Raw genomic sequence first — 22,228 nt, forward strand, 5'->3', positions numbered from 1 at the left:
ACCTTTTCCACATGTCCATTACTCGCTGCCATTGACTCTCCTCCATCCCATCTCTCCACTTCTGCTTCTGTGGTGCATCTACACCCAGCCTCCTAAAAAGGCTCTGGATTATGTTCAAGATCATTCTTCCGGTGTTTCCAATGAGGTAAAGACAAATTCTTCTCTCCTTCCACATTTCCTGCTTTGTGACTGTCAGTCTGAACATACGTGTTTTTAAGAGTTTCCTGTGTTGTTCAAGCTAGTTTTAAAAAACTCTTTGTATCACTGTGTTACATGTAGCATTATCTAGACAGTGCAAAAGGGTTGGCTATTTCTGAGTTCCAGGTAATGATTGTTTTCTAACTGTTACTTCCAGTTAAAATATTCAGCAGCATGAAAAAATAAAAAACCCAACTACTGAACATGTATTAACTGCCCACTTTCATAAACTGAGAAAAGTACTACCGGAAGGCATCTAGAAGGCGATTTTTCATTGTGCTTAGAGGTACAGACTCAGAGTTGAGGTTCTTGGGCCTTAGAGATGGCTCATTAGGTCAAAGCATCGGCTGTGACAGCCTAAGGGCCTGACTTCCACCCTGGAACTCACCCACTGTGCATGAAGGGAGCATGCCCTCACATGGTGTGGTGAGTGTGCTGCAGCCACCCAGACAGGATAATATAACTTTTTAAAATAAAGTTCTGATTCTTACACAATCAGATACTTATTCCTTATATTTTTTCTAAATGTTGTTAATCTTTCATTTTACTAAATGCTTGTAACTTGTGGCCTTTTTCCACCAGTCAAGACTAGAGATGACGAATACCTGGCGTGTGTGTCCCTGTTTCCCAATTCCACAGCCTCAACAGGCGTCGCTCACTCTTGAGATTGGAACCCAGACAGCCACGACAGCAGATAGTCACTGCCATGTGCCATAAAACTTAGTTGAGGTCTCTGCTGAAGATGCTATGGGTAGGGCTGGAGAGGTGACTTGGTGGTTTAAGAGCCCTTGCTGCTCCTGCAGAGGACCTGGCTTGAGTTCCCAGCACCTACATGGCAGCTCACCACCATCCACAACTCCATTTGTAACACCCTCTTCTCGCCTCATCAGCACCACCATACACATGGCTCACAGGCATGCATGCAGGCAAAACACTCACGAACTAAAACTAAGTAAATCTTTAAAATAATAATAATAATAATAAAGATGCTTATGAAAATCAGCCAATCGGCTAGGTGAAGAATTTATGTCAGGCCATGGAAATTTTAACCTGGTTAAGGAAAAAATAGTTTGGAAAGGAACAGGAGGGTTCCTAAGCCAAACTTTGCCCTCTACAAAGTAACCAGAAGGCTATAGTGAAAAGCACTTAGAAGACACAAGCAGATAAGTCATCGTTAACTATCAGGCAGATAAAAGCCTCCTGAGGGCACTCTCGGGAGTAGCCAGGCAGGACAGAAGCACACAGAATCAACTGATTTTTGTCCCAGCAGTTGCTATGTATTCTTAAGTGAATGCAACGCTGAATAAATATCTTATTATCACTGCAAAGCCCTCACACAAGCTATGTGCGAGGTAAGAGCCAAGAACTCGTGCTAAGGACGGTACTCCTGACACACAGCGGGGACGACAGATTGCAGGCATGGAGTTTGAAAGGGAAATACTCAAGTTTCCAAAGGTTTAATCTGCAGCTCCACATTATCGATCATCTAGTAAGCATCATGGTGTGTGTTAAAAACATGGAAGCGACTGAAAAAAAAAAATTTTATCAAATGAAAAGTAAAGTCCAATAGTCAGGAACTTTTTGAGGTATTGAATTCAGTAATTTTTCAAGATTCATGTTTTGTAGCCAAGCCTGCTCTCTAAAGAGAATCAAATAAAACCAACAATTCTATTCTGTATGTTTTATCATTGCAGCATATGGACAACATAAGAATTTATTTTGATATTCAATTCAATCAAATATTTTTCTTGTGTTCTCCGCACCAAAACTATGTTACTGTGTTGATGAACTTTTGTTAGACTTATAATCCATTGGGGGGGAATATCTTTATCATATTGGGTACTTTTTGTTGTTGTTGTTGCTGTTGTTGACTGAGACAGGGCAGGGTTTCTCTTTATAGCCCTGGTTGTCGTGGAACTCGTTCTGTAGACCATGCTGGCTTTGAACTCAGAGATCTGCCTGCCTCTGCTTCCTATAAGTACTGAGATCAAAGGCGTGTACCACCACCACCAGGCTCCATTTTTTTTTTTTTTTAGTTCAGTGTGAGACTGATGTGTTTAGATAAATTAATCAACATTTTGTAAATATTCCCCAGGTATTTTGATCATCAGATACTTCTGGATTTTTTTAAAGTAGTTGGCTCATTGATTTTGAAACAGAACTTAGAAAACATCATATCCAACTTGGATTTCTAGTTAAGAAAAGTGCAATGGAATAACTTAAAGGAATGTATCTAAAGTCGCCTACTAAGATGGCTGTCAAGAGAATAAATCACCAATTGCTCATCCTTCATTTCAAAATGGTTTCCTTTATACCACACTTTTTACCATACCCAGGAGATGCATTTAAAGCTTGGCTCTTCAAGAAACTACTTTTTTTAATTATTAAGTTTGTATAAAATGGGTTCTAGTAATTAACACTGCACAGTAATTACTGAGCACAGAGATGGGAAAAATTAACATAATGTACTTTTTATGTTATGGTAGTGACCAAAATACTACATTAAAAAAGCAGATTGATAGCAGTAGAATTATGTGTTCTTATCTTTTGGAGACTGAGAGACATGAGTAACTTTAACAGCATAGTTAACTAGGGTATTAATTTAAGAACATGGCCTTTCAGAGTTTAAAAAAAATATACTCCCATAAGATATTTTGATTCTGTCTTTAATAACATTTATATGACATTTCTAGTAAAAACTATTATTATTAGATAATACCTCAGCTGTCATTGATCAAGTACCTGGTTTTATCAAGCATATGTTACAAATGACATAGTTTTTTTAAATCAAATATAACTGAGACATTTGTTTGCAAATGTCAGAATGAAACCTATGCTTTGATAATCTGAAACAAATTTTTAAAAAGAATACTTAAGAACTTGATAGCAACATTTAATCAATAATTTCTTAGTAGAAAGAATGATTTGATGTCTGCATCCTGTGTTAAAATAGTGATCTTTGTAAATGATGAGTACACTTTGTTTGGTAAAATGGACTAGTTCTTTTCTTGGGACTCTTTTTTTTTTCAGCTGAGTGTCATAATTACTATACAAGATTTTGCCTTAATTATTAATCTGAATTTTTTATTATTACCTTATAATTGAAAACTGAAATTTCTCTTATGATACATAAAATCAAAGCATTTCTTCTTGGGAAGAATTTTTTAGCAAGATGGCTCAGCTGTGACCTGAGTTTTATCCCAAAACCCATATTGTATAAGGAGAGAATTTATTCCCTTATGTTCTGACCTCCACACACATATCATGGTACACACACACACACACACACACACACACACACACAAAAACGTAAAACAACACATACACACTAAATGTTTTTTAAAAAACATTTTTAGCGCCAGGCAGTGGTGGCGCATGCCTTTAATCCCAGCACTCGGGAGGTAGAGGCAGGCGGATCTCTGTGAGTTCGAGGCCAGCCTGGGCTACCAAGTGAGCTCCAGGAAAGGCGCAAAGCTACACAGAGAAACCCTGTCTCGAAAAAAAAAAAAAAAAAAAAAAACATTTTTAGCTTATTTGGATTATGAAAAACAGAACAAAGAAGAATGATTACAGTTTGTCTTAACTCAGAAACATACTTAATCAGTTCTAACACAGTGTTTTATTTCATATTACAGAATTTTCCAAGCTTATCAAAACTGGGGGTTCATATTTCTGATCTTATTAGGAATATTCTGAGTGTATCCTGAATTTGACCCTTTTAGTGGCCAACTATGTGTCAGGCTGTCCCATAAAACCTGTGACCCACAGGTAACGATACTCTGAGGCTCTCTGGTATCACTTCTGCAAACACGAAGAATTATCTAGTATTATTTTACTTGTTTTCTTTCTTCATTACTATGTTTCCTTACTTTCTACTCTCCAATTCAGACAAATTAAAATAATTATGTAAACTGATCAACATAGAACAATTTTCTACTGTCATATTTGTTGAGAACATAGGAACCTAAGAACTTTCTAAAAAGTACAAATATTAAATATGCTTTTCCTGTCCAAAATGAGGAAGGAATGTTTTCATGACAACAGATCCTTTGTTTTATTATGGATAAGATCCCATTCTTAATCAGTAATATGGAATTAAAGCAAAATATTATGCATGAGGCTTGTCAGGCTGGCCTACATAATAATTATAAAGTTATGATCTATTGTTTTAATTGGGAAAGTGATAGTATTTACCAGTTAATAGAAAAGAATAGTAGGAATCACTTATAAAGTGAGACTGTCATTTCATCTAAGTAGGTTTTTAATATTCTGATTTTAAAAAAAATCTCCATATAGGAATTTAAGGTAAGAGTCATCAACTCTGGCCTTTACGGTTGACAATTTTAGGCCTTCATATAAACATTTTCAGAATACAATTTCCATTTTTCAACAAACCAAGGTTTATCTATCATGATGATTGAGCAATAAATATCTCCAAAGCCAAAGATGTATTTCACCAGGAACTGGTTTGCTATAAGTGTAGACATCATAACATGGCTACTTCTACCCTCAGAAACTCAATACCAGCCCTCTCTTGTAATCTAGATTAGTTCAGGAAGTGTCCCAGAAACAGCCATGTACCATAAAAACTTTATCTATCACTTTTATGTGGTATCAGTTTCAGTGTGCTGTTCTTAATGAGAGGTGTAAAGCATACCATTTAAAGGAATGTATCTTGATTCATTTATTTTCAATTAATTTTCAACTCAAATTGTTCAGGATTTATAAATCTGTACTGGATGAAGTCCCAGGTGATTTAGATTAATTTCAAATCAAATTCTGTACATTTTATGAAATGTACAGGGGAAAGATATTCAAGTTCCACTTATATGCTATCTTTTCAAGATAACACCTGGAAATAACAATGAAATTATAAAGAACTTTATGTTTTTATCAGGATTTAATGATGACTGCAAATATTTTCTTACAAATAAAGCCAGCTCCTCATATAGGAAGAGCCTACTTAGCAATTGTTGAGAGCCTGACGTTAATGCTAAAGAGAATTAGCCCTTCATTCTGTCCAGTCTTCCTGATGATAATGTTACTGGTTTATTTCTTCTTCTTCCTGAGGAAATGAATGGCTTGGTTGTGTTACATCACAGAATGCAGTGTAGTTTGTTAAAAGGGAAACTCAAAGACATGTTGCCTTTCTGGAGAGACATTTTTGTAATCACAATAAATGATTCTTTTGATCACAATATTTAGACTCTAAATCTTAGAGTATCCTTTTTAGAATGCAGAACTCAATGATGACAAATAAATGAAAATTGCTATGGTAATTATTTTCATGAGACTGCTTTTCTATCTTAACAGGCCTCCATCTACCAGCCCTCCATTGACAGAAGCCTGGAAAGGCCCAGTAGGTAAGGATCTCATGGCATTACACTAACAAAATACCCTATGCCAGCATTTGCTTCCCAATAGTAATCTTTGTTAGTGAAATACTGGTGCAAATCACATAACTCTTTTTCTTATTTTAAGTACCAGACCTCATATTCGATTTATATGTTGGCATATCATTTTATATGATCACATCTAAGAATTTACTAAAACTCGACAATGTAATTCTGGATTTCTTCACAGGGGTCAGTGAAGGTCATTTCTTCCCACTGTGGCCTTTGTATCCTGTGTCCTTTTTCATTCCAATGAGGGTTGAAAATATTCTCAATGTTGGTTCAGAAACATTTTATAAATTAGAAGCTACTGATAAGTATTATTTACACTTTGATCACACAAATAAATGTTTTCACTACATTTCAAGGCATCCCAAGTCCATAAACATATTCAATCCACAGACAACACGATGAGTTAAAAATTAGTCACCAACTTGTCTTTGAAGACGCTAATGCTTAAGCTCAGCAACCTAGAGTTTAGAAAGGAGAGAAAAAACAGAGTGAAGCAGGTTAACTTATCACCACTAGTCACAACTGTCCTCAGAGCCGACAATCTGAGCTCTGTTCATAGGTTTTAAATATACTTAATTGAAACTATCACCAAAATTCAGATATAGTTCAATAGCAGTTAATATAACAGTCATGGTATACCATCCACAAACAGTTCTATAATGTTACTTTGCCTTTGTACAAGTTTGTGTCAACCTTAGTAAAAACTTTTGTGACTTAGGTGAATTGGGATTTTGAGTGCTTCCCAACTACACTAATATTACAAAGAGAGACATTCCTCCACTCCCTCCACTGTTAGATTTTTACATCTATGTGTGTGTCTAAAATGTTTGAAATGCTTAAATTCTGCAACTTGAGTCTGACCTAAAGGTTGAGCCTTACACAACAGGATATTTTGTAGGAGAAAAAGTATTCTACAAGGCACATTCATGATGGATGCATTTGCATTTCATTATGACTAGCAACCCCTGAAGTATGTCACAGATATTATGAACCCTATATGTAGAAGATAGATTTTGAGAGATGACATATCCAGATAGCGTCATTAGCTGTTACACATGTCTATAGAAGATATAAAAAGAAATATGCTCAAGAAGAAAGAAATGGGCATAGAAGAGCTCTCTGTTCAATTGACTGTTGATCTCTGCAGAGGACTAAGATCCTAAGACTCACTAAGGATACTAAAATCTACTGACTCACAAGAGTCTTATATAAGTGACATAATATTTCTACTACCTGGCAGTGGTGGTGCACACCTATAGTCCCAGCACTCAGGAGGCAGAGGCAGGCAGATCTGTGAGTTTGAGGCTAGCCCACCTACAGAGTGAGTTCCAGGACAGCTAAGGCTACACAGAAAAACCCTGTCTCAAAAACAAAATACAAAAAAAAAATTATACATAACCTACTCATGGCCTCCTATATACTCTGAAATATGTATAATGCCTCATGCAACACAAATACTATAAAAAAAAAAGACTTGTTGGGACTAGAGAAAGGACTCCATGGATAAGAGCACTGGCTGCTCTTGAAGAGATCCCAGGATCAATTCTCCAGCCCCCACATGACAGTTCACAACCATCTGTAATTGTAGTTCCAGGAGACCCTATGTCTTCTTCTGTCCTCCACGGGCACTGGGCACTGGGTATGGTACATAGACATGTATGTAGACAAAACACGCATACACATAAAATAAAAATAAGTTAAGTCAGTGGTTATTGTAATGGATCACATGGGGAATAAAAATACAGTTTGTACATGTTCAGTAGTAATCTAATTCCTAATATTTCCAGTGCATAGTTGGCTGAATCTATGGATGTGAAGAGCCTGTATAGTCCAGCCAGATATTCTGTAACTTGAAACTTCCCTTTAAAAATGAGATTGATACATGGTTTTAAAAGATGAATCTAAAGACAGTATTTTGAATGTGGAGGAACGACTTTCTCATGGTGCAGTTTTGTGGGTAGAAGGTTGGAGGTTCTGCCATTCTCTAACATAATCATCAGGCTTCTTGTGCATGTGATAACCTCTTCCAATCAAAGTGACACTGATTCCCTCCGTCAGCTCTGCAAGCATGGCTGGTGACTTCAGGAAACGGAGGAAGAGCGAGCCTGCAGTGGGCCCACCCAGAGGCTTGGGGGATCAGAGTGTGAGCAGGGCCAGCCCTGGCCGGGCAGACCTCCCAGGATCGAACTCCACATTTACGAAGTCTTTCATTAGTTCCTCTCCTTCCTCTCCCTCAAGAGCCCAAGGTGAGCCACAATCAATGAACATTCTCGCTAGTTCACAGTTTATCCCGGAGTATGGGGGAAGGGCCCATCTCACGATCACGACTTAGGCCGCCTTTGCCTGTGGTGTCCCTGAAGCAAACACAGTTCCCCAGCAAAGCCATTGCTCCTACCCAATCCAATTCAAACTGGCAAGCCATTTAAGAGTCTTAAAGAACTCAGACTAACATGTTTTGTTACTATTTTCTCAAAAGTATATTGCATTTATTATTGTTTTAAACCCAAAGTATCATAATTTGTTGTCATAGTTACAGAAATGGCATTTATAGGCTTTTACATAGGCAAATTTTCTAATGTTATTACAAATAGATAATTAAATTTGTAGAATAAGAATTATAAATAGCAGCAGAAAAAATATCACTGAAAGCATGCAATGGGGTACTTTAAATTCTGGATTAGAAAATAGTTTACTTTAGGCATGCTTTTAGTCATTTACTCGGTTTTGTTCAACCTTTATTTGTATGGTAGAGTATCCCATTCTACCATGTAACTCAGTGGTCCATAATGGTTTACAATAAGTACATACTGGCCTGAAGACACAAATACCAAATTTAGAAATGAGGAGCCTTGGTGAGATGACTCAGTAGGTAATGGCACTTGCCACCAAGCCGGTCAACATGAGTGTGATCACTGTGGTTCATATAGTAAAGGGAGACAATAGACTCCCACAAGTTGTTGTCTCACCTCTACTTGCGTGTACACAGACATGAAAGAGAAAGAAAAAGAGAGGGAGGGAGGAGGAAGGAAGGAAGGAAGGAAGGAAGGAAGGAAGGAAGGAAGGAAGGGCTGGTCACTTTTTTAGTTGGCCTTCTCCTCTTTGGAAATGCAGTAAGCTGAGCATTGAAGGGACAGAGTTGCTCATTTGGGTCTCTAGTAGATTACTTGGGTCTTTTTTTTTTTTCTTTTTAACCATAATCTATTAGCATGCCAAATTTGAGCCACCACAATTCTCTACAGTCTTTGAGAGTTAAAATAGAAGAGAATGGGTTTTCAAAGCGTGTAAAGAAAATGAGTTTCGACAGAAGTGTCCATGATGTAGGACAGAGTGGGGTACACTTAGCAACTATATGCATTAAAAACTGCCCCCATGCCATGGTTAAAGCAAAGCGGTAGCTAGTATATGAACAACAGACTGTTTATGATGACTGGTCTCTGTAGAGGAGGGTGGCTGGGCTGTCTAAGACCTAACTAACTCTCAGAAAGTAATTTCCTCATTAACTAACATGCCTTCATTATATTCTACTCATCTACACAGCAAATATCCTAAGTAACAAGCCAGTTAATGAAATGCCACAGATCCATCTTCTCAGACACAATTCAAAATGTAAAAGGACCCTGATAAACTTAAGTATTTTTCTTACCATAGAGAGTTAAATCAAGTTCCTTTCCCAAGCATTACATATCAACTGAATGAATTACCAGTTTTTGGAGAATTCAGGGGAGGTTGTAATTTGTAAATTGTTAATAGAGAGAGCCACACTGTTAATAGGTAAGAGTTGTGGCTGGGCATGCCTTGTTGCCCCCCCCCCCAAAAAAAAAGCCCATTGAATTATGCAGTAGAAATGTGTTAGTTACATTGAGTGTATTTCATGTGTGGTTTTGCTTACTGTAGTATCTGCAAAGTTGCACTGAAAAATACGATCTTGTACTAGCATCAAACATTTAACCTCTTTAATTGAAGCTATGTGTGTGTCAGGATGCCTAGAGTAAGCCACACTAACTGCCTTCTCTCTGCTGTGCTAATACTGACATGCTCTCCTTTCCTTGTGAACCTTTTAACTTCTCCAAATGTCTTTCTCCTGCCATGCTGCTCTGGATTGGAAGGTGGGGATGATGGCAAAATGTGCCCATCCCTTTGCGGTTACTCGGGGCTCAATGGCGCCCCCTCTAGTGAGTTAGAGTGCTGTAGTGCGTATAGACAGCATTTGGATGTCCCCCGGGACTCTCAAAGGGCCATCACCTTCAAGAATGGCTGGCAAATGGCCCGGCAAAATGCAGAGATCTGGAGCAGCACTGAAGAGGCTGTGTCCCCAAAAATCAAGTCACGGAGCTGTGATGATCTCCTGAATGACGACTGTGACAGCTTCCCAGATCCTAAAGCCAAGTCAGAAAGTATGGGTTCTCTGTTATGTGAAGACGACTCCAAAGAGAGCTGCTCCATGGCATGGACCTCCCCCTACATCCAGGAAGTCTGCGGTAACAGTAGATCTAGAATCAAACACAGGTCGGCCCATAATGCCCCGGGCTTCCTCAAAATGTACAAGAAGATGCACCGCATCAACCGCAAGGATTTGATGAGCTCGGAGGTAATCTGCTCCGTGAAGTCCAGGATCCTGCAGTATGAGAAGGAGCAGCAGCCTCGGGGTCTGCTCCATGGATGGAGCCAGTCTTCCACTGAGGAGGTGCCCCGGGACATGGTACCCACCCGCATTTCGGAATTTGAAAAGCTGATACAGAAGTCCAAGTCCATGCCCAATCTAGGGGATGAGATGCTATCTCCCGTCACCCTAGAACCCCAGCAAAACGGTCTGTGTCCCAAGAGGCGATTTTCTATTGAGTCTCTGCTGGAGGAAGAAACTCAGGGTAGACAGCCTTCTCAGGGTCAGCGGAACTGCAAGTCTAAAACCCTGGTGCCCATCCACATCGAAGTCACCAGTGATGAGCAACCCAGAACACATATGGAGTTTTCCGACAGTGACCAAGATGGCGTCGTGTCTGACCACAGCGACTACGTGCATGTAGAAGGGTCATCCTTTTGTAGTGAAAGTGACTTTGACCATTTTTCATTCACATCCTCTGAAAGTTTCTATGGATCCAGCCATCACCACCACCACCATCACCACCACCACCACCGACACCTCATCAGCTCTTGCAAAGGCCGATGCCCAGCCTCTTACACTCGATTTACCACGATGTTAAAACATGAAAGAGCTAAACATGAAAATATTGACCATCCCAGAAGGCAAGAAATGGACCCCGGCCTATCTAAACTTGCATTTCTAGTCAGCCCGGTGCCTTTCCGAAGGAAAAAGAATTTGACTCCCAGAAAACAGCCTGAACAGGCAAAATGCAAAGCCTCTGTAGTTGAGGCTCTGGACTCTGCCCTTAAAGACATCTGTGACCAAATAAAAGCTGAGAAAAGGAGAGGAAGCCTGCCAGACAACAGCATATTGCATAGGCTTATCAGTGAACTGTTGCCAGAGATTCCGGAAAGGAATTCATCCCTTAATGCTCTGAAAAGGAGCCCCATGCACCAGCCTTTCCACACACTGCCTACAGATGGTGCTATTCATTGTCCACTGTACCAAAACGATTGTGGGAGGGTGCCTCATAGTGCCTCTTTCCCAGACGTGGACACAGCCAACATCAGCTACCACACACAGGACTACGGTAGTACCCTGAGTCTCCAAGGTGGACCAACTTTTCTTTCTTTTTCCCTTGTGGTTCGGCTGCCATCCTCCCCCCTCATTCATTACTTCCATCCTGCATCTCATCGCTCCTGAGCTGGGAGACCACTCGACAGTCATTGTGTGTGGCAAAGCCAACCTGTGTGGTGCAGCCATGTCTTACTCAGTAGTTCTCATTTGCCTGTGTGGTATCTGACGTCCATGTGTTGACTGAAAGTAATCATCAACTCATAAGCATTTACTCACTTGAAAATAAAAGAAACCCAAATTTGTCACTGAATATTAGGGCTAAAACAAGTAGGACATTGAGAAGCCAAATGAACATCATTAGTGCCTATGTTTGTTTGCACTGATGGTATGCAGCATGTCTCACAAACAGGAGATTAGAATGTAAAAACATTCTGCTGTTAAAAAGCAGCAGGTTGTATCCGGACATTTTCAGATTAAGATGTGTCAGAATCCAAGTTTCTAACAAAATAGCCATTTCCTTCAGTTATCTAATATCCTGAAGGAATCACCACTCAATTTCAAAAGAATATATCAAGATAAAACTATAACTTAATATCTGAATCCCTAAGATATTTTTTGATTCATTATGAATCAAAGTCAGTAGTTTCACAGCCTTTTCCTTGATTTCTATATTAATGTTAGAACATTGTACCTATTCAAAGAAATCTGTCCTCTCAACATACACACACACACACACACACACACACACACACACACACACACATATATTTACATATATATGAGAGATAAAGAGAGAGAGAGAGCTGTAGCTAGAAGCAACATCTAATTGAAACCCCCTAACTCAATGGATGGGTATTACTGTAAGTGCTGTTTTGCAATTAAGAAATGGAGGGACAAAGGAGCTAATATTTTCAGTGTTACACAGATCACAGTAATGGTGGGAAAATTCAAGGCCCTATTAACTAAAAATGTATAATATAAAGTTTAATTTCTAAGGACAAAAGGAAACCAAATTTTTGTTAATAACTATTGGACAGTTTTGCTTATTAGTCTTTACCTTCACATTAATTTCACTGGACAACATGCTGGAAAACAATCAATTAAAATAAGTAGGGGCTGGAGCAAGGGTTAGGAATCCTTGCTTCTTCTTCTTCCTGAGGACCCAGGTTCCATTCCCAGGGTGTCCGTGGCAGCTCACAATTGTCTCTAACTTCAATCCCATGGAACATAATGCCCACGTTGGCCTCCAAGGGTACTGAACACACATAGTGCACAGACAACATGCAGACAAAATCCCATACACACAAAAATATAATATAAAAATATATATATAAGATAGAATGATAAATAGAATAATAGAATAATTATAAATGGAATATTTTATATTATATATAAAATAAATAGGATAATATAATAATGTAATTTATTTGATACATAGAATAATAAGTTTTAAATTCAATAAATTAATTAGAATTTCTAATCAGTTTCTATATAGACTAAAACAACTTTCATCCAATTTTTTAAACTACCTTCTTCAATTTTCTGATACCCTGATACAATAAGCATAGTACATTATCAAAACATGAGTTTGAAACACTGAAAAAAATTATACTGTACATAGTACAATGAAGTACATACACTGTACATAAGTAAAATTTATCTTAATGATTTGTACAATTTAACATATTTAAATTTGTTAAAGTGAAGAAACGTTTTTCAAACTTGGACCCAGGTACACAGGTAAAATGCCCTGATACTGCCCATTGTAGGCTACCTTTAGGTACCTTCCCTCATGCAAGTCACTCAACTATGTAAGTTTTAAGAAACTGAGAGGGATATTTGCAGTTATCATTTTCAAATGTAATTATTGAGACTTTGCTTTAATGTAAACAAGACCTCAATATTTCATAAGTTACAACTTCATATGAGGTTTTCTGGTTATCATTTTGTTTTCTGAAATAAATAATTTACTTTCTAATTAGTTGACTTCCATATACAATGGAAGGACATAAGGGATATAAAATCTCAATACCCAATAAGTATTTACAAACAGAAAAAGACACACACACACACACACACACACACACACACACACACACACACACACGGGTGGGGGGATATGACCATAGTCTTCTCATGCTCATACTTTATCTTTCATTTCATCATGACTTCTTAAATTGTATTTGGAACAACATTTCTTCCTACAAATATGTTATTTTTAAATCCTTTATATATCTTATAATAATTATATATTGGAACCAAAAAGAATAGAAATATTAAGCTCGATAAATTTGGAGTATGAAAATCCCTACAACTGTGAATCATCTATATCAAGGATTGCAGTGTAATTAATTAGCAGTATAATAATACTACTTTATATATGATTATAATACTTCTGTTACTTGTGTATTTCTTCATTTTCAATGTGTATGTGTGTCTTATATCATTACTTTACAGTTAGTTATGAGTTTTACATCCATGTTCTCACTAGTGACATCTCTCCAAATTTGGGGGTAAAATAATTGCCACCAGGGAAAAAAAGTGGCTAAGTCTCTTTTTAACGAAATGAAATCTCATTCTGGTTCACCTTATCATTTCCAACAGACCATGAGTCCCCTAGAAGTTACTCATCTACTTTGACTGACTTGGGAAGAAGTCTATCACGGGAACGAAGAGGAACTCCAGAAAAAGAGGTAGGTAGCTTAACGGTATCAGAGTGTTTTTAAAGGACCTTCTGAGAAAGCATTTACCAGCTAACTGTGTACCTCAGACCAATAAAGACTTCAGCCTGAAGCCTGACAGCAACAAGAAGAATCTAGAAGCAGGCTTAGAGCCTGAGTTTAGGCTCCAGTGATTCCCAACTTGGGATGCACTTTGAGCAATGAGGCTTTTCTGAGTCTTGGCCTGGCAGCCATGAACTAATAGAGTTCTAATTAGCCTGTTCTGTGTAGGACTGGAAGTTTCTACACAAGTACTTTTTTTTTTTTCACTTTTTTTAATTTATTTTTCTTTTAGCAGCTTGATACAGTATAAATTTTTATTTTTTTTTTATTTTTTTTTTTTTTTTGGTTTTTTGAGACAGGGTTTTTCTGTGTAGCTTTGCACCTTTCCTGGAACTCACTTGGTAGCCCAGGCTGGCCTTGAACTCACAGAGATCCGCCTGGCTCTGCCTCCCGAGTGCTGGGATTAAAGGCGTGCCCTAAATTTTTATCTTAATTGTGAAATGTTTCATTGAGGCTTGCCCAGTAATTGAGTAAAACCAAAACTTATTATAAGCCACAGTCATCCTAGGGTCCCCCCTGCTAGCTAGCCTCCCTGGTTCTGTGGGTTGCAGTCTGATTGTTCTTTGCTTTATATCTAGAATCCACTTATGAGTGAGTACATACCATGTTTGTCCTTCTGGGTTTGGGTTACCTCACTTAGGATGATACTACTTTTGTTGGAGAAGAACACCAAGTTCTAGTAGCATTGAGAAGTTCTTATATACTGACTCCTGGTCCCTCCACCTTAAACCAGAGCTGGACCACTTATTCCTAACTGCTCTGGGGGCCATGAGGGCTTGATGGAAACTAAGAACTGGCCTCTGACTGACAGTCTGAGAGAGACTGTGAGACCACTACAAAGTCATGAATTGCCCAAGTTTCTTGAAGCTCACTAGAACCCCAGGGGAAGAAAAACTGGGTGAAAGGATTACTAGTTGGTGGGAGGGAAAGAGCTGATATCACTACCTACATGGTATAGTGTGCCTCAAGTAGATTTGTGGGCCCCAGAGTTTGAGGGTAGGCATGGGGATCACTTCATAACTAAAAGATAAGCCAAAGGATTCCTGAACCCTCCATTTCTCTGTTTTTGGCTAACTAACCTCTTGATAACTGAGCTACTACCTCTTGGATAATCAGTATCTAGTGACGATTATGATGACTTCTTTTGTGGGTTTTGTTCCTTTTATTATGACTCAGACAGACTAGTGTCAACCCATAGAAGTTAGAGCAGCTAGTCCTCCACAAATGGTTTGTTTGTGGTATTCAAAAATGGCACATTAGGACAGAATCTTTAATGGGCATTTTATCATATTGTGGCATTAATCTACTTCAGTTCCTGAAATGAAGCCTAGTGAAGAAATCAGCTACTGTGCCCTCATTTAGTTCACTAGTCTAAAGGTACCACTAACTGACACATTTGTAACTGGCACATATCACTTACATCGCATGTGTTTTATTGTTCTTATATGAAATTTAAAATTTTTAATTAGTGCTCAATGTTTACCTTTCTTTTCAGAAATTGCCTGCAAAAGCTGTCTATGATTTCAAAGCTCAGACATCTAAGTAAGTGGAATAAAAACTCACTATGTGTTTGAACTTCATTTACTATTGTAGGAAGGTGTGTGTGTGTGTGTGTGTGTGTGTGTGTGTGTGTGTTTCCATGGGATGTATTATAAACAAGATTCAAATCACAATTCTGTAGTACACTCTAATCAGTTCCTTCAAAATTGCTAACTCAGATAGGATCATTTATTTTCAAGTTCAGTTGTGAATTGCCAAATCTCAAAACACATCAGTTATATTAATGAAGCACAATGAATTCAGAATAGGAAAACAATAAGGAATAAAGATTATTTTTTCTAGGATTTTTCCTCTCAATAATTTAAATTTTTATAATGATTGGGAGTAAGTATCCCTACCTAGCAAGGGGAGATTGACCTTTATTTGTTCAGCTACATCAAGGACAGCCTATGGGTACCTGCACACCAATGATCCTGTCCTGAATGCTTAATCTCACAACACTCAAAGCTTACAGATGCTAAGGAAAGCCTGCCCCTGTCCTGTGATCCTTGAGTGCTGATGTTTTCATAGTCCTGTGTTCCATTCTTTTTAGCCTGTTTCTTTAGGATCTTCCCCATCCAACAGGCAAGGCAGATAAATAAAAAAGACTAGTGCTGAGCACACAATAGATCTACATCTGGGGGTGGGGAGATGTCCCCTTTAAAAGCTTGGTCCCCCAATCACCAGAAACCCTCTCATTTGGCTTCCCCTCAAAGTCTCCATCACAGCCTCAAAGTAGAGCTTAGCTAGGAAAAAAGCCTAGGGCCTCGTGGAGCATTTGAGACATGAACTACAACATAACAGCATTTTGTTTCTTCTGAGCTCCAGTGCTAATTACTGTTCTTAGGCCATAATGTGATGCTTTGTAAGATGTTATGCGAAAATTATATAAAAAGATATTTATCTTATTTATTCTTTGTGACAAGCCATCAAACACTTTCCTAAATATGTACCACGAGAAGGGCCTCTGCCTGAGGCTCCAAAGTTGTTCCATGAAGTACATGAAGTTGAAAGGGAGGGGCGGGGAGGGGGTATAAGAGAAGTTAAAATGGAAGGAGCGGGTGTGGATTTGATCAAAACACATTGTATATATGAATACAATTCTCAAAAAAAATATTTTTGAAAAGTCAAGAATAAAAGTGAAAACACCCACAAGATTCAGGGCCAATGAGATGGCTCAGGGGATAAGGGTTCTTGACACCAAGCCTGACAACCTGATCCTCTAGTTTCTTATAATGGAAGAACCAATACCTACAAGTTGTCCTCTGATTTCTACACATGGTGTTATGTGTGTTCGTGTGAGTGCACACACGCACGTGCGCGCGCGCGCACACACACACACATACACACACACACACACACACACACACACACACACACACCAAAGTAAAATAAATAAAAACAAGCTTCAAAGAGAAGATAACACACATCGCAGAGGAAGAGGCCAGGAACATGACTGGATCACTGACTTTAGATTGCACCACATGCCAAGCCCCTCATTCTATATCCATGGACTCCATCCTCTCCTGGGGTTCCCCAATGGGGAGTCGGGGAATCTTGCTTTCCCACGTTGCTGAGGGGGAGCTGTGGCACCTTTCTGTCTGTGCCATCCCACCTTTCACTGAGCACATGAGTAGGTCTGTCTAATAAAATCTAACTATGTGCGTTTTTAGTAAAGTAAATTCACCAGCCTCCCATAGAAGCCCAGAAAGAAAGTGGGTCCACTCATCCTATAAATAGCTTGGTCTTATTATAGCTTAATGATCCTCCTCTTGTTCTTTTCTCAGAAGATATAAAGAGAGCATCCGTCACCCCCAATGTGGTTTTATATTTGACATAAAACTCAGGGTGATGGGCAACTTATGTAACTTTCGTGGCTCATACACCCAAGCACCTCTGAAAATGGCACAAAAAAGCCAGTTTTAGCCCCTTTAAATGGCCAAAAAAAGATATGAATGCATTTGTACATAATATGAAAAGGCACATACTTATAGATCTATGTTTTAAATAAATATGCCTTTAAAGCTGCTTTAAATCATTTAACAGTTCAAAGCTAATAATTCTAAAACTACAGCTAAGTAACTCACCCAACAAAATGTCTCAGTTTTAGATGGGAAAAGAGACAACATTTTATTTCCCATAGGTCCACAATAGCCAGTATTCCAAAATGCAATAAAAATACAGCAAATGTATCAAAATGGGACTCTAGCTCTGACAGGAGAGGGACAGAGTTTTGAAAACTGGATAATAAGGCAACTTTCCCTTTACTGGATATATCCAGAATTCTAAATACAAGCCTAAATTAAGTAGAAAAGATCTATATCCATCTTAAAAGAAAAAATAATTGCCTATCATTTCCATCCATATTCAAAAATTTCAACTTGATGTTTAGAAAATCTCCTGCTGCAAGCCAAAGTATTAGGTTATAAACATTATATATGACTATAAACTGGCAAGATCATAATAATCTGTCCCCTCTTTCAAATTTCATGTCATCACAGGATGTGGTTTATACAGGGTGTGATCCACATCCTTGCTCTTCAAAATCATTTCCAAGATTACATAAGTGACTTCTAGAAATCTGTAAGGGAAATCCTTTATTTAACTGAGCTTGGCAGATGTCTTCATGTGGGGAGTGTATTTCTCAGATAAATATGGAATATCAATCATAAGACTGATGGTTACTCACCCAGAAAGAGTCCACTGATCATGTCTCTTCCAGGGAGCTATCATTTAGGAAAGGAGATACAGTCTACATCCTCAGGAAAATTGACCAGAACTGGTATGAGGGGGAGCACCATGGAAGAGTGGGCATTTTTCCAATCTCCTACGTAGAGGTACGTCCTTTCTCCTCACCTCCAGAAGGATGCTGGCCCAAAGGTTATCACAGGTTTAAGAACCAGTAACTGTTCTCTTTATAGAAGCTAACACCTCCAGAAAAAGCGCAGCCTGCCAGACCACCGCCCCCAGTCCAGCCTGGAGAGATTGGAGAAGCCATAGCCAAATACAACTTCAATGCAGACACAAACGTGGAACTCTCCCTGCGAAAGGTAACCTGACTGTGTTCTTCATTGGGGTGTTTTCACTGACTGCAATTCTGAACCCAAGATGGGTTACCCTATTTTCTAGAACACCCTAGGGTTTCTTTAGTTTCTGCAAGGGACCCAGGATTGCTCAGGATCACTGTTATCTCTGGCCTCTGTGTCCCTTCCAAAGTGGGGTCCCTGTTTGACACAGAACTCTGAGAGTCTGTCTGTGGCCTAGCCTAAAAAGCAAGATCCTAAGTCCCCTCTTTAGGGGTACCTTGACTGGATACTAAGGAGCACACATATGGGACCCCAAAAGGAGAATGCATTTCAGTTAGTTAGGATGCATTTTAGAATGCATAGAGAATGCAATCTGAAGAAAACACTTCAAACTGTCTTTATACTGCTCATTACCCAATTTTAAATGGGTATCCAATATTTACTTTTCTCTACCTTGGAATCAAGGAATAGTCTTAAAGTAATGAAAATATGTCCTCTCTAAAAGCCTTTTTAAGGAGCCATCTGTACAGTCCTGATTTCTTTTGATCATTCTCCAGGCCTCGTGATGGGTCCAAATCTCTCGCAAGCTATCCAAGTAATTAGTCTGGTGAAGTGAGGGCGGTTCAAGTCTGCAGGAGATGGTCTAGTTTTCTCCTCCCATTCCTAGTTCTGAATCATCAGCGATTCTCTCACTTTCCATGTGCACAACCTAACACAGAAAACTGCACATAATGTGCCATCTTCTGTCCTATACTTGAAAGACAGGCTGCTGTGTGAAATACCCCAGGAAGGCCTAACTATCTACTGCCTGTTCTGGGCACATTAGAAAATGGGTGCAATTTTGAGATTTGGAGAAAATTCACTTTTCTTCGGTGTCCTCCACTCGGTGGTTCATGGGCACATGTAGCAAGCCACCCAGCACTTTGAGTTAAAGAAAACTTTCAATGTGCTGGCATTGAAAGGGCTGCCTGCTGTGCTGAAGTTCATGAGTAGAGGTCACCTCCATAACGCTATCAGATCCAGTTACCCCACAGTTCTAGAGCACCTTCCAGCTGCACCTGCTGGGCTTGCTCTCTAGCAACAGCTTGCTAACCTTGTTCTGGCCCTCCTGTGGTTTTGAGTCAAGAGTTAGATAAAGTTATCTAGCATTGGCCCACTCATTGCCGGAGGCATAATAGTGATTAGAAATGTCTACTATTGCAAAAGCCAAAGATTCTATTCAGAGGGCCAGAATGGCAGAGCCACTCACCAGCTAGAATGGATGCTGGTGTTACACTGTCCCGATGAGAGCAGGGGAATGTTAGCCCACTCCATCCCGATGAGAGCAGGGGGATGTTAGCCCACTCCACAGCTATGGATGTTCTGGGTTACCATCTTTGCCCCCATGCTCTTCATTCTGAAGAAACACTTTCTTCTTCCTGCAGATCGTCACATGGATGCTAGTAGAGATTAGATGGGGCTACTGCCACTGAGATGACATCTCTCACACCATCTGCCCTTTGAAATAACTTCCACAAGTCATTTTACTTCGCACCAGTATGAAACATGTATAAGCCCATTCCCATTAACAACCGAGCATCCTTAGAACCCTAATGTCATGAATGGGAGGTTTATGTGCATCCATGCGGACAATCTATGCTTTTCTAATAAACACTAGAACCTTACTTGCATTCTTCTGATTAAGCAAAAAACGGGAGGTATAAAATTTTTCCAAATAGGAAACTACTGTTCTATCAGAAAACAATGACAATTATGCTTTTTATATTACTGTGTCTCTACTTATAATGCATTTTCCCAATGCTCGTTACAGGGCGATAGGATTATTCTTCTTAAAAGAGTTGATCAAAACTGGTATGAAGGGAAAATCCCAGGAAGCAACAGGCAAGGCATCTTCCCTGTTTCCTATGTAGAAGTCATCAAGAAGAATGCAAAAGGTGCCGAAGACTACCCCGACCCTCCTCTACCCCACAGCTACTCTAGTGATAGAATTCACAGCCTAAGTTCCAACAAGGTAAGGAGCCATCCTATCACGTTAACTCTGAACTTGGGATCTTGGAATATTAATAACCAGTGGGTGATGGGGGTATATCAGAGCATCATATCTATTGAAAAGAAACAAATGCATATATCATATTCATATACATGAGTTCCAGATCAGAAAATAAGTTCATTTTCCTCAAATAGATGCTGGGATAAAGGTTTAGTGCTTGTTTTTGCTAATTCAATTTTCAAGTTTAAGTGCATAAAGAGAAAGAAAATGTTATTATCATCATACATCTCTGTATTTTGGTGTTTATATATTACACACACACACACACACACACATACATACATACATTCATACATTTACCCCTAAATTGTGTATCATTATATAATTATTAGGTGTGCAATAGTCTATGAAAGTCTTAAGGCACTTTCTACATAACATAAGACATTATTTTTAATTTAGGGCCTATAATTTTTGCATAAAAATATGGTAGTATATTAGAAATATTCACAGTTTTTTCATTAGTTTTAGGTCCATAAATTCTACTGATTCACTTAAGCTGGTAGCTGAAGATGATTATTTTCATCAATGCAATTTAGAAAGGACTTTCCCTCCTGAATGGTTCATTAGATTAAGGCTAACCTCCTACCTCCCTTATTCCCAAAATATTTTTCCTCATTTTTCTGTTGAGTTATAAGATATTTTATGGGTGCCTGTAGGGATTTCTTTCTCCTTTACAGTTATTTTAAAATATAAAAAATTTAAATCACCAGGGAATGATTTCCAAAATGTTGTCAAGTGCCTCCCAATGTGAAAAATGTGTTCAGTTGTATAATATGTCAACCGTTTTAGTTGAGATCAAGGCAAAAATGTACATAAACAGACCATTAACATTGTGAAAGGGTGCAGTCAAGATCACTTTCAGACAGCTTCCCCAGGGACCTACACCACTCTACCTAGTTAGTAAATAACCCATGAATAGTAAATAATGTATGGATCTATCTCAGTTGAGATATTTTCCTTTAAAAAGTCTTAATATTTGTCATTTTATTCATTCTAATCTTCCTTGAAGACTGGGTTTTAGTCGTGGGTAATTACTCAAAAGTCCCTATCACTGGATAGCTGAGCACTTTACATCAGTTTGTTTATGGAGGTTCTAGAATTTAACACTTAGAGATCAACATCCTTCCTTCAGTAGTTTCTATTGATAACAGGGAAATATAAAAATCTTCACCCATCCACATGTGTTTTGCCTATCCTCCATTCACCTTCAAATAACTATTAGATGTCTCTCAAGTGATGGAAGCTTTAGATAAACTGATGCAGGAGGAAACAGCATGTATCTACAAATGCTTACTTAGCACCAAAGAACTTCTCCCATGTGCTTTAATTAACAATGGCAGGCTAATAGTTTAAGTCCGTGTTTTTGGATTTTTCTCTGAATATATTTTCAATGCCATTCATGGTTTTTGTTGTAATACCACATTTTAAACAGAGGAATGTATTAGTTTCACTAGTTACCAACTGTCTTCTTCTTATTGTTCAAAAAAAAATGCATGTTGAAGTTGATACCCATAATTTGAAAGAAACTCTAGTTTCATTTCAACTGGTTATCTACCCTATGATGTCAT

General features: G+C 38.6%; 1 protein-coding gene across 25 annotated transcripts in view; it reads left to right on the plus strand.

The window, feature by feature from the left end:
• Positions 1-22,228, plus strand: part of Sorbs2 (sorbin and SH3 domain containing 2) — a 199,255-nt gene that overhangs the window by 155,924 nt on the left and 21,103 nt on the right. For 10 of the 25 annotated variants that reach the window (XM_037211709.1, XM_037211712.1, XM_037211714.1 and 7 more), the window contains 8 exons: positions 89-145; positions 5,512-5,561; positions 7,662-7,849; positions 13,867-13,955; positions 15,541-15,587; positions 18,307-18,421; positions 18,506-18,634; positions 20,421-20,621. In XM_037211709.1, the coding sequence (XP_037067604.1) occupies positions 89-145; positions 5,512-5,561; positions 7,662-7,849; positions 13,867-13,955; positions 15,541-15,587; positions 18,307-18,421; positions 18,506-18,634; positions 20,421-20,621 (876 nt within the window). Of the gene's footprint in view, positions 1-88; positions 146-5,511; positions 5,562-7,661; positions 7,850-9,709; positions 11,297-13,866; positions 13,956-15,540; positions 15,588-18,306; positions 18,422-18,505; positions 18,635-20,420; positions 20,622-22,228 lie in introns of all 25 variants that reach the window. The other 15 variants (XM_037211705.1, XM_037211706.1, XM_037211707.1 and 12 more) reach the window with 4 other exon arrangements.

This window comes from Peromyscus leucopus, chromosome 17, assembly GCF_004664715.2.
Source record: "Peromyscus leucopus breed LL Stock chromosome 17, UCI_PerLeu_2.1, whole genome shotgun sequence".
In the NCBI taxonomy this organism is placed as follows: domain Eukaryota; kingdom Metazoa; phylum Chordata; class Mammalia; order Rodentia; family Cricetidae; genus Peromyscus; species Peromyscus leucopus.